This window comes from Pungitius pungitius, chromosome 16 (genome assembly GCF_949316345.1).
Source record: "Pungitius pungitius chromosome 16, fPunPun2.1, whole genome shotgun sequence".
In the NCBI taxonomy this organism is placed as follows: domain Eukaryota; kingdom Metazoa; phylum Chordata; class Actinopteri; order Perciformes; family Gasterosteidae; genus Pungitius; species Pungitius pungitius.
In genome coordinates, this window is record NC_084915.1 from 4,313,881 (window position 1) to 4,325,045 (window position 11,165).

At 41.4% G+C, this 11,165-nt stretch overlaps 1 protein-coding gene across 2 annotated transcripts; it reads right to left on the reverse strand.

Annotated features, from left to right (window-relative positions):
• Nucleotides 1-212: 212 nt before the first annotated feature.
• Nucleotides 213-10,880, reverse strand: umodl1 (uromodulin-like 1). 2 transcript variants are annotated; one of them, XM_062558184.1, is made up of 17 exons: nucleotides 9,858-10,880; nucleotides 9,263-9,505; nucleotides 8,906-9,064; nucleotides 8,380-8,507; nucleotides 7,999-8,182; nucleotides 7,254-7,394; nucleotides 6,018-6,167; nucleotides 5,539-5,790; nucleotides 5,285-5,397; nucleotides 4,960-5,179; nucleotides 4,383-4,520; nucleotides 3,096-4,303; nucleotides 2,797-2,957; nucleotides 2,309-2,545; nucleotides 1,379-1,535; nucleotides 1,156-1,240; nucleotides 213-585 (listed from the first exon to the last, which is right to left on the reverse strand). In XM_062558184.1, the coding sequence occupies exons 2-17, from the start codon at nucleotides 9,432-9,434 to the stop codon at nucleotides 398-400; spliced, it is 3,693 nt and encodes a 1,230-aa protein (XP_062414168.1). In that variant the 5' UTR covers nucleotides 9,435-9,505; nucleotides 9,858-10,880; the 3' UTR covers nucleotides 213-397. The 2 variants fall into 2 exon arrangements, with proteins under 2 accessions (XP_062414168.1, XP_037322668.2); XM_037466771.2 differs by having other exon boundaries at nucleotides 9,713-10,880.
• Nucleotides 10,881-11,165: the final 285 nt, after the last annotated feature.

An 11,165-nucleotide genomic window follows, 5' to 3' on the forward strand; every position in this document is an offset into this window, starting at 1 on the left:
TGTGTTGTATAGGATGAAGTGCATTCCCTAGAAGAAGAGGTTCTTTCCGGACCTGAATAAATTGTCACACTGCGCATGCGTGAAATGCGTCAAAAAAATTGACGTAATTAACAACAAACAGCTAATTAACGCCGTTAACGCGCTATTTTTGACAGCCCTAATATATATATATATATATATATTTATATAACATTCACTATATAACTACGCTATCATTTCAATATATTAAATATTTGTTATGGATATTTAAAATGTAAACATGAAGATAAATATCTGTATTTTTTGTTGTTTAATGTTCAAAGGTTTGCAACGTTTCTATTGGATCTAATATGTGAATAGTACAATAGTGCCACTCGGTGGTAGCTTTACTGTGATGATAGTGGATGCTGCTACACCTTTAGGTGTTAAAGACAATGTAGGTGAAGTTCTCCTGTTTGGGTTTGGCGCTGAAGTTGTAGTGTCCAATGCGGTTCCTGTGGAAGTAGAAAATACAGACGAAACCGATGACGATGAACAGAGTCAGGCCGACTCCAAGGCACGAGATGCCGGCTATGTAGAGAGTGCTAAATCCCTCCTCTAAGGACTCTGCAAGAATAAGAGTGGAACAATCACAAACCAGTACATATATATTAACAACAAAATAAAAAAAACATTACTTAATCCAAAAAAAGGCAAAGATTATTGGAAATACTACTGGCTCTAACAACAACAAAAAAACGAACATCCTCTGCACACTTCCAAAAAGCTTGAACGTTGAATCACACTCATGACTGCAAATTAACATACTTTACTAAATTCAGGGCTTTTGAAATGTGTGTTTTCCATCACGGCCACTTAATCTGACCTCTCCATCAAGTTGATGATAGAGATAGCGCTGATGCCATAATACAGCTAGATTAGCCCATCCAAATGTTGAAATGTAGACACTCAAGTTCTTAATGGATACTGAAGACCTTGAGAGTGTCTCCACTTTCACAACTGGTCAGCTTGTCAGTAAAGTGTCATGGTTACTTCAGTTAGTTAGTAGTTAAATTCCATTTGTGTCTCACAGTTAAACACAGCAGGCATGCAGCTGACACATACTTCCTTTCTGAACAGGATGCTCCATCAGAGAAGAGAGAAGGGCGGATGTCAATCTGTAGAAAAAGTACTCACCATCATTTGACCTCAGCAGAGCCCGGGAAGAACTGACAGTATTGCCAATCGTTTTTGAAGACCGAGCTGTTCTTTGCATACAGTCCTGCAAGAATAAATGAGCAAAGACAAAAGAGAACATTGTAATCTCTTCTTCAACATTATAAAGATATAATGCTCTAGCTAGAGTGAGGGATAAGTTATATGCTGAAGAATTCTCTTTTTTTAAATGGGTTGCACTCACAGGCACACAGGTATCTGATCCGGTCTCCACACAGACCTGGACCAGGCAGTGCACATAGATCACATTCAGGTTGACGACGGAGAAAATCTGCACAGACACACGAGATGTGGTGGAGTTCCCGTTCATTAACACCTTTGTGTAGTTGTTCTGTGAACAGCTGTGGAGGACAGAGACGAGGAATTGATGGGATTGGTGGGAGTTCTCTTTTTGAGGGTTGAATCAGTCTTTGATTAGATTGTGAAATGTACGACCTAAAGGACGTAAAGTGGCTGGTAGGCGCACTGTGCTATCTTAATGTCCCCCAGCTTCCAGTCTCTGTGCTGTGTTAGCTTACAGATTGCTAGTTGTAGCTTCATATTGAAATAGTGAGTTGTATTGTTTGGATAATATAATTGAATAATTACAATTATTCTGGTAATTTATAAATGTAATTTTTAACTTGTTATATTTAAAAATATTTAATATTTTAAATATTTAAAAAACACATCACAGTCCTTTTATTGACTGGATCAGAAAAAAATAGTGAACGGTTTCTCAACCTTTTCTTTTAGCCTGTGACTTTGTAGTTCACAAAGTCCTCATTATCCCACCAAATAAAGTGATGTCATGGACATTTTCGGTTAGTATTTCATTAAGTATCAAATGAAAAGTATAAAAGGAACTTCACATAAATTAAAAGAGGTAAAAAAACATCTGTATTAACAGCCTTAGAAGCAATAATTGCCTTTCATAAGGGTTACTTTAGGTAATTAGAAAATGTTCTCATTGTCTCTGGAATGCTCAATCATTCTGGATTTTCTTTTATATAAACTCTAAGTTATAGTAAAATGATTATTAATAGCTGTAATTAAAGTAATGGAAAAAGCACATGATAATTCGGCTCAAAGATGAAAAGCAATAATGGTGATAGTTCTGTATGTGGAAGTAGACCTGTTCTCCAGGAAGGTAACGCGGTTTGCGTCTTCAGAGTTTTGGGTGGGAGTGGCCCAGCATTTGTTGATGACTGCTTTCATCTGCTCAGAAGAGTGGTTGATGCTGACCTCCACCACCACAGCCTCATCAGAGGATAAGCTGTGGTTGTTGGGTAGAGGCATTGTACCGGCCATCAGTTGCAATGTCATCTGTAGCGATCCCGAGCCTGTGATAAGGTCTTTGATCATATCATAACTGGAGATGGATGAGAAGAAAAAAAATTTATATAGCCATAAATACAACAAAAAAACATAACAAAAACGCGTTTCAAAGGCCTACCAGCACCCCTAAAGCTCACTGAGTAAAAGTGTATACCTCAAGTGTAAAAACGAAAGGTTCTTCTTAATGGGAATCCAGAATGTTACTGGTGAGCTACAGCTCTGAGGCTGTATGGAAAAACACATGAAGTATGATAACTAATAGCGTGTTAGACAGTGTGTTAGTACCCCATGAAGCCAAAGTCAGCCGAGATGAGCGTGCTCTTCTTGTAGGTACACATGATGGGAGCCTCCAGCCGTATTCTGGGTTCCTCCACTTTTTCGCTCCCTGACGTGGACATTTCCATGTTGTTGAAGAGAGTTACAGATGTCATGTAGTGGGTTTCATTCTAAAACATCAGATGATGCAAGCAGTGAGCGTAATTTAACGAGTTGATGAAATTCAGTTTTACTGACCGAATACTGGCAAACGTAGTGCCAATGCTACGTGTAAGAGTGTAGGCAAAAATCACTTTCACAAGACTTACATGCGCTATACTGGTACCACACTCATTCCAGGCCACAGTCAGCTGGGCATGGCTGGCGTTTTCTCCATTGATGGTACATTCCGGGGATCCCAAGTATAGCGTGCGCTCCCTGATCTTGTTGGTCATGAGAAAGTCTTTGGCAACTGTCACAGTGATGGCAGCAACCCTGCACTGGACCGATATTTCTCCCAGCAGAGAGACATTTGTGGCAGTTCTCGGGCCAGTAGCGATGGTTGTAGGAGTTGTAATGGTGATAATGGGTCTAGCAACGGAGGACGTATAGGTGAAGTGGACTGTTGGTTCAGGAACGTTGGTTGTTGGAGCAGTGAAGTTGACGGTTGGTTCAGTTCTGTTATTTGCTGTTGCAGTAACGTTGGTTGTTGGGGCAGTAACGTTGGTTGTTGGGGCAGTAATGTTGGTTGTTGGGGCAGTACCGATGGTTGTTGGGGCAGTAACGTTGGTTGTTGGGGCAGTAATGTTGGTTGTTGGGGCAGTACTGATGGTTGTTGAGGCAGTAACGTTGGTTGTTGGGGCAGTACTGATGGTTGTTGAGGCAGTAATGTTGGTTGTTGGGGCAGTACCGATGGTTGTTGAGGTGGTAACGTTGGTGGTTGGGGCAGTACTGATGGTTGTTGAGGCAGTAACATTGGTTGTTGGGGCAGTACTGATGGTTGTTGAGGCAGTAACGTTGGTTGTTGGGGCAGTAATGTTGGTTGTCGGGGCGGTAACGTTGGTTGTTGGGGCAGTACTGATGGTTGTTGAGGCAGTAACGTTGGTTGTTGGGGCAGTAATGTTGGTTGTTGGGGCGGTAACGTTGGTTGTTGGGGCAGTACTGATGGTTGTTGAGGCAGTAACGTTGGTTGTTGGGGCAGTAATGTTGGTTGTTGGGGCAGTATCGATGGTTGTTGGGGCAGTAACATTGGTTGTTGGGGCAGTAACGTTGGTTGTTGGGGCAGTAATGTTGGTTGTTGGGGCAGTATCGATGGTTGTTGGGGCAGTAACATTGGTTGTTGGGGCAGTACTGATGGTGGTTGAGGCAGTAACGTTAGTTGTTGGGGCAGTACCGATGGTTTTTGAGGCAGTAACGTTGGTTGTTGGACCAGTAAAGTTGACTTTTGGGGCAGTATTAGTAGCTGCGGTGGCAGTTATGTTACTTGTTGGGGCAGTAATGATAGTTGCAGGCACTGTAATGGTGGTTGTTGCATTTTCTGCACAAGAAAAAACAAGTATTTAGTACATGCAATCTGTGTAGAAAGAATCTCTCCATACAACGCTATGGGAACTTACCTTGACAGGCTCGCCCAGGCCTTTTTGGGCTGTTGTCTATTAATCCTTCCAGGCAAACACATAAGTAGGAGCCCCAGGTGTTCATGCATGTAGCCCATTGGGAACAGTCATTTTCCCCTGAAGCACATTCATTAAAATCTGCAGAAAGCGAAAATATGTTGGACAGGTTTTAATTTGTTGATGTAGCATTGTACTGTAGATTCCTTGTACTTGACAACTAGACCAGTATAGATAATGCATTATATTTTAGTTTGTCCGACACAGAGTTCTCTTTTTATGGCCTGTTATGGGTCCAAAATCGCATCCTATGTTTGTCCCAAGCAACTCTGTAGATTCGAAACCATAATTGTCTTGTAAATCGCTTTATATTTTAAACTCCTGACTCCTGTTCTCAATGAGGCTTTCTGTCAAGGGTTAAAGTCCGAGTTAAAACTACCACGACAACATCATCCTACCACAGAAGATATTATAAAATTGTTTTGAGTGGTACTAACCCTGATTGTTGATGTGTAAAATTAAAATTGTGCCTTGGTTTCACAAAATACATTGTTAGAAAGAAAAATGTAAAGAGACATGCCATTTGTGCTTGTGTTGTTTTGGTCCACTCTGTATTTGGTGCTGTTCATCAGGGAGTCCAGCAGAGCTTTGGACACATCACCAATGTCCTGGCTTTGACTGGAGGCGAAGACGATGGTGAAATTGACCACGACACTCCCCGGGGAAAAGCTTCTGATGTCAATTCTCACCTGGCCGGAATCCACCATGGCCTTCAACTCTGCAGAAAGGGACTGGTAGATCTGTTGGTGACAGAGGCAACGACCCAGCGGTGAGAAAATTAACAGATCAATGGATGAAACAACACTACAAAGTTCCCACCATACAATCAGAAATAACATTCCTACCTCCTCTCTGATGCTCTCAGTGAGGTTTTCGTAGGCCTGGCTGCTGGTGTTGTGCAGATCGGCAGTGAACTGGATGTTGGTGAGTCGCGTTGTGGCGTCGAGAGTCAGAGCATCTACAACGCAAAAATGTACTTGAGGGACACTTTGTTTTTTAGAAAGCGTTGTGTTTCCTCTTTCTTCATCACACACCAGTCATAAAGGGCAGTGTTATCGTTGGGCTTTCTCCATCACTGATCAGTGGTGGAAGGTCTTACCAGTCTTGACCAATATACCAAGGGCGTCTCCTTGGTTTCCACAGGAACAGGGCGTGACGGCAATGTTGTAGAGCACTCCTGGCTGCAGGTCTCTCACCTGCAACATCCTCTGGTTGGTAATCCAAGACCCAACTATTTCTGACCGTCTACTCAGAACAACCTGGTATGTCTGGTTTGTCCAGCTCGACCAGTAGACGTCGAAGGAGGTTCCACTGACGTTAGCCGACCACACACTAGTGATTCTGGGAGGAGCTGGGAGGTGGTGACAGAGGGAAAAATATTCTCAGAAATCTCAAAGCCTTCCTATGAATGTATCTATGACCTAGAGAATGAATTGAATCAAAAGATGTTAAGCAATTACTTACAACTCATTCAACTAAATGCAGAAACCATATAAATTGTTTAATCCAAAGAGGCAACAACGTCAATTTGGAAACTCTTCTGTAGTCTTTAAGAGAAAAATGTTAAATGTTTCTTACAGCACGTGTATGTCGGCAGAGGTGGCTCGACAGTTAAGCTCATGCTGGGCAGGTCTTCTAGTGTGCTGTTGGAGGCTGCGGTGTAGGGTGTGGTCCCTGATGTACGGAAGGTAACAGCAAGCTCTGTAGTGGTGGTAACCCTCAGGTCAGCTGGGGAGACAGAATACAAGTTGTTGAAAAATCAAAGCTTCTGATGCCAAATATGAATGTGTCATGGAAAAATGTTGATGATAAACTCGGCAGAGATTGTTAAGCATGGCTGATATCAAAGTGCATTGAAGGGTTTTGAGTTTTTCCGCCTCTCTTTACAACTTGAACTATATATCAAAGGTTAACTGATTTATTAGGACGTCCACCATTGGTTTATGGACTGCGCTTTTTTTTACAGAAAAAGGACCATGATATACTAAATCAGCCTTATGCTGTATTGAAGAAGATTGACACAGTAAACTCATGTTTACAATGTTTGCCTAGGTCATAAGAGAGAAGTAGAGTTACTCGTAAACTTTTTAACCAGAAGATTTGGTCAGCAGAGAAAATTAAGGTTTAAGGCATATCTGGATTTTGGATTCTATTTTCCCACACTGTGAAGAACCTAGCAACCAAGTAGGGTTTGTGGTGTTGGCAAAATGTTCTCACTTTTAAATCTGACATCGACAGCTTTAATAGTGTTGAGGAAATTCTTTGACGCATGTTGAGGCCTATACTTCATTCAAAGGCATTTGTTTATTCCCAAAGTCAGACTTGGCATTGTCTTATTATTCTATCATACCAAAATAACTTGTTTTTAATCAAACACTATGTCATTTTGTCCTTCTTATTTTTACACAGCTGTCAGTATGGGTGATGAACTTGACTCTGCTGTATTTTAAGCCATGTCTTAAATTTCACCTTACAGCAAGATAGTGGGAATCTGAAGGTATTTCTCTATGATTTCAGCCTGATAAGAGGGTGAAGTGAAGACCAACATAAACATGAGTGACCCACAAAGAATTGTGTGTCCGTCCAGCCCACTTTATGTATATCAAAACCAACTCCATAACACTTTACCCACATCTCTGCATTGTAGGACGTCTAAGATGATGTAAGATAAGATAAAGACTGAAATGAATACTTGGGGGTTCTTTGATCATTTTGATTATTATAAACATTATATTCCCTACTTTTGAATCTACAGCTGCTTCACACACACACACACACACACACACACACACACACTCACACACACAATCTAACCTGTGCAATAGGCTCCAGGGTTCCTGAAGTCTAGATCAATATATCCGTGGTGGCATGTGCAACGGTAAGAGCCCACTGTGTTGTTACAGTCTGCATGAAGGGAGCACTGACTGAGCGCAGACTGTGCACACTCATCAACATCTGCAAAAAGGCAGCAGGTTACAACATTAAATGTTTATGCTGCTGAAGAATGCTGAAGAAAACAATTTGAACTCGATTCCTTTGTCTTTTTTATATTTTTTATTTAAAGGCAAGGTAAGAACACTATCACGCTGACATCAAGTAATTTGATTTAATTAATTTAAAAATATTTGTCTTTACAGTGTGGAGAAAGAAATCATTTAACAATTTAACGTTTGGAAGGCAACTCAGTGTTTGATAGCAAGGTATGCTTGTTACTGTGCCTTGTGCAAATGTAAAAGTATGACTGATTCTGATTAATACTGTGTGTGTTTGAGTGTGTGTGTGCGTGTGTGTGTGTGTGTGTGTGTGTGTGTGTGTGTGTGTGTGTGTGTCTGCGCTCGCTGTGCTGTTGTTTTCTGCGATTGCAGGAAACATCCCACAGATGACTGTCAGTCAAATAGAAGTGGTGGGAGAAGGAAACTGTGGTGCGACTGAGTCATTCTTTCCTGAACGCCGTGTTCTCTGCAACATGAATCATTCTCAAAACTATACAAAAGAGGCCCAGCGCAGCTTTAGGGAGGTTAGGCAGCTGCTGCTGCAAGAAAAAACTGTGTCACCTCACCTTCCACACTGACAGATGTCACCTCTTGGATGTGTTTGAGGAGATGATGCAGCTTTGACGTGACATTGTGCAGTGAAAGTGCAAAGTTGCCCTCAACCAGCAGCGAGGTGGCGGTTCTATAGGGATGCATAGGCTGTGAGCTGAGGTAATAAACGGAAACGTCAGACTGCAGAGCTCCAGTCACCTAAGAGATAGAGACACAGAAGGAAAACCTTCAATGATCCAGACAAGTAGATGCCCATCTATGTTGTCTTTGATTTAATCAACATCATTGCAAGAGCAAGTGTTGTTTGTTGGCTAGTCTTGGCGGCATAGTCATACATCACATAAGCAACAGAAGTAAATTAGCTGCAGGAGAAACACTATTAGTATTAGCATTACCATTGCATGTAGCAACCGCGTATGATTCATAATTCCTCCTTCACTGGAAATCAGTTGCTCGTAATCTGTCTTCACCGTCACCGTGGCATTAAATCGGCATCTTCCATTTTCAGAATAATTAGCTGTGCCTGAAAATTAAGTCAAAAACATCATTACATCCAAGAATCACGAGGATTAAAACATTTAAACAAGACTACGGTAAACTGAATACCCCGTGCAGCTGAAGAGATCAAATATGGATTGTAACATTGAAAATAAAAACAAACCCTGCTCCTCCAGCAATATCAGCTCTTCTATTGTTGGTTACCTTAAGGTTAATAAACCCTGGACCTGACTATCAACAGGTATTCCTCCAAAAACTGTTTAACGGGAATATCCCAAATAACTGGGATATCTTTTTAAATATACTTAATGTTTTATAAAGTGAGACTTTTCAAGGTCCGGGTGAAATTACCCATTAAAAGCACACTTAAGCATACTTGCTTACTTTTAAAAACTAATAGTAAAATAAATCAGCTCTACTAACTTGTAGGATCCATGCAGAGAAAGTGGCCCAATTGGGGGCAGCATTTCTGCCAGCCTGGGCAGTCCATGTCCCACTCGCAGTCCTCAGATCTGGGACACAATCCATTTGCAGTTGGACAGGATCCTGGCTTGGCAGTGAGCTCTGCACTCCAGTTTACAGCTTCATTCAAAAGGAAATAACACGTTACAAGCCATATATTAGTGGAGAAAATTTTCTGTGCTCCCATCTGGTCACCTGTCTGTCTCCGGAGGCTTACCACAATTTGCAATATCACCACATTTTATAAGCACTTGTATGAAGATGCAGAGCAATTTGGGGTGTACTTTAATAAGTATAGGTGGTGTGCGTAACACTCACGCCGTGCGCAGTAACGGCCGACTTGTTCGTAGCCACTGCAGCATCCTGTCACCTGCTCCATCACTGTCTTGTGCTCGGTCTGATGGGTCATTCTGTAAAGTGTGACTGTACATGTCTTCCAGGGGAGCCAGCCGCCACAAGGCTTTGTGACGGCGTAGGGGACTGTGTGCATCACCAGGAAGGTGACATTCCTTGTCACATTGTGAACACATAGATGGTAGCCAGACTCAGACAGCCTATATCCTAGAACAAAATATACCTTGTCAATTCAACTGTTGCTTTCCATTGTAGCATGATGTCTACTCAAATCTACAATGCTGCTTGAGAGTTTGACTGTGATAAAATTACTTTAGAATGAAAGAAATTAAAGAAGACAAAGCGTTCTCAGTTCATTTATACATGACTTTCATGTTAATTTTCTGTTAATCCGTCATCTGTGTGGAGGCCTACCTTCAAGCACAGTGTGCTGTCCCCTGCAAAGAGCCGGCAGGCCCGTCACCACCCAGACGGAGAGCATCCAAATCATTTTCCACAAATCAAAATCCCAAACATACATTGTGCGTGCATGCTCCTCTTTGAGATGATGCTGACTCACTGTTCAGGGCGTACTCAAAGACAAATTTATCTGTGGCTGTGTCGTTCTCCTCCCCCACCCTCCAACACCCCCGCCATCATCAGTCCCTGATGGATGAAAAAATCACAACAGCCAGCGGATAGTTATCAAATTCATGAAAACATTTAAATTTATATTCATCGTTGTAGTAAAATTACATCAATTGTTACAGGTATATTACAATCTTCAGAAAATTCAATACATTTCATCAACATGTAGTATGGCAGCATGAAATGCTAGCAACGTGAGAGAAAAGCCTTGATCGCATGATTTTGGCCTTGATTTTATCTTTGTAGAATAGATGTTATATGTGTAGTCATTCTTTGCTGGTGTCAGTAAACATGTTGATGATGCCTGGCTGAGAGATGTGGGATGGGAGAAGTCAGAGTCCCTAATGACTTGCTTTCCACACAGGTAACCATGGCAGTGCTTGCTATGCTGCTGGCACTAACAGCCTGTGTCAGCCGTTGAAGTCGTGTAAGAAGGAGTAACAATTTCTTTCTCGGTATATGAAGAAGCCACAGGTTCTTCCAGCTGCCAAAGCTATGCACTAAAAAAGGACAACACTTGTAAGATCCTCTCCCCGATTGTTGAAAGAAAATTAGACATCTTTTTAATCCTGTCGTGCATATTTTCCCATTGTTTCTTCTAAATGTGGTAACTAATGTATAGTGCTACTTTTATTAGTAAAAAGGTGAGAAATCTTGCTTAATTAAACATGTGTCAGTCATTACGTGACAAAGCTACAGGGATGCAGGGAGGTGCAGGGCTAAAGGCTGAGTAAAGTAAGGTCGCTACATACAGTTACACATCAGCTCAAAAGAACATGGTTTGAGGCTGTGTTGCACGTGATTGGGTCATGGTACTGTAGCTTTCTGGAAATAAGACTATAGTCCCCACTGGATGCCAGTAATCACCTCATTACTTTTCTTTAGTAGCTTACATTCAATCACAGACCTAATTGGTTTCATTGGGGTTAGGGGGATGATTACATATTTTTCTCACAGTTCAAACGTACAGGTAGACAGGTATTATTGATATACATTGTATACTTTATACATAATGCATGTATATATATATATATATATATATATATATATATATATATATATATATGCACGACAACTTGTTGAAGTTCTGAATCATCAGAATGTGGAAGAAAGGACATGGTTGTTGGTGCCAAAGAGGCTGACATCTGGTGGGATTTCCATGCACAACCTATAGGGTTTACAGAGAATTTTCCAAAAATATCCAGTGAGTGGCAGTTGTGAGGACGAAAATGCATTGTGT

Bases quoted from the DNA above. Each gene is read 5' to 3' on its own strand.
- umodl1 (XM_037466771.2), bottom strand. From the start codon at position 9,818: ATGTATGTTTGGGATTTTGATTTGTGGAAAATGATTTGGATGCTCTCC. The intron at 4,521-4,959 runs GCATGTCTCTTT...CGCTTTCTGCAG, and splicing joins AAACAACACAAGCACAAATG to ATTTTAATGAATGTGCTTCA. The intron at 2,546-2,796 runs GTACTAACACAC...ATCCATCTCCAG, and splicing joins GCTGACTTTGGCTTCATGGG to TTATGATATGATCAAAGACC.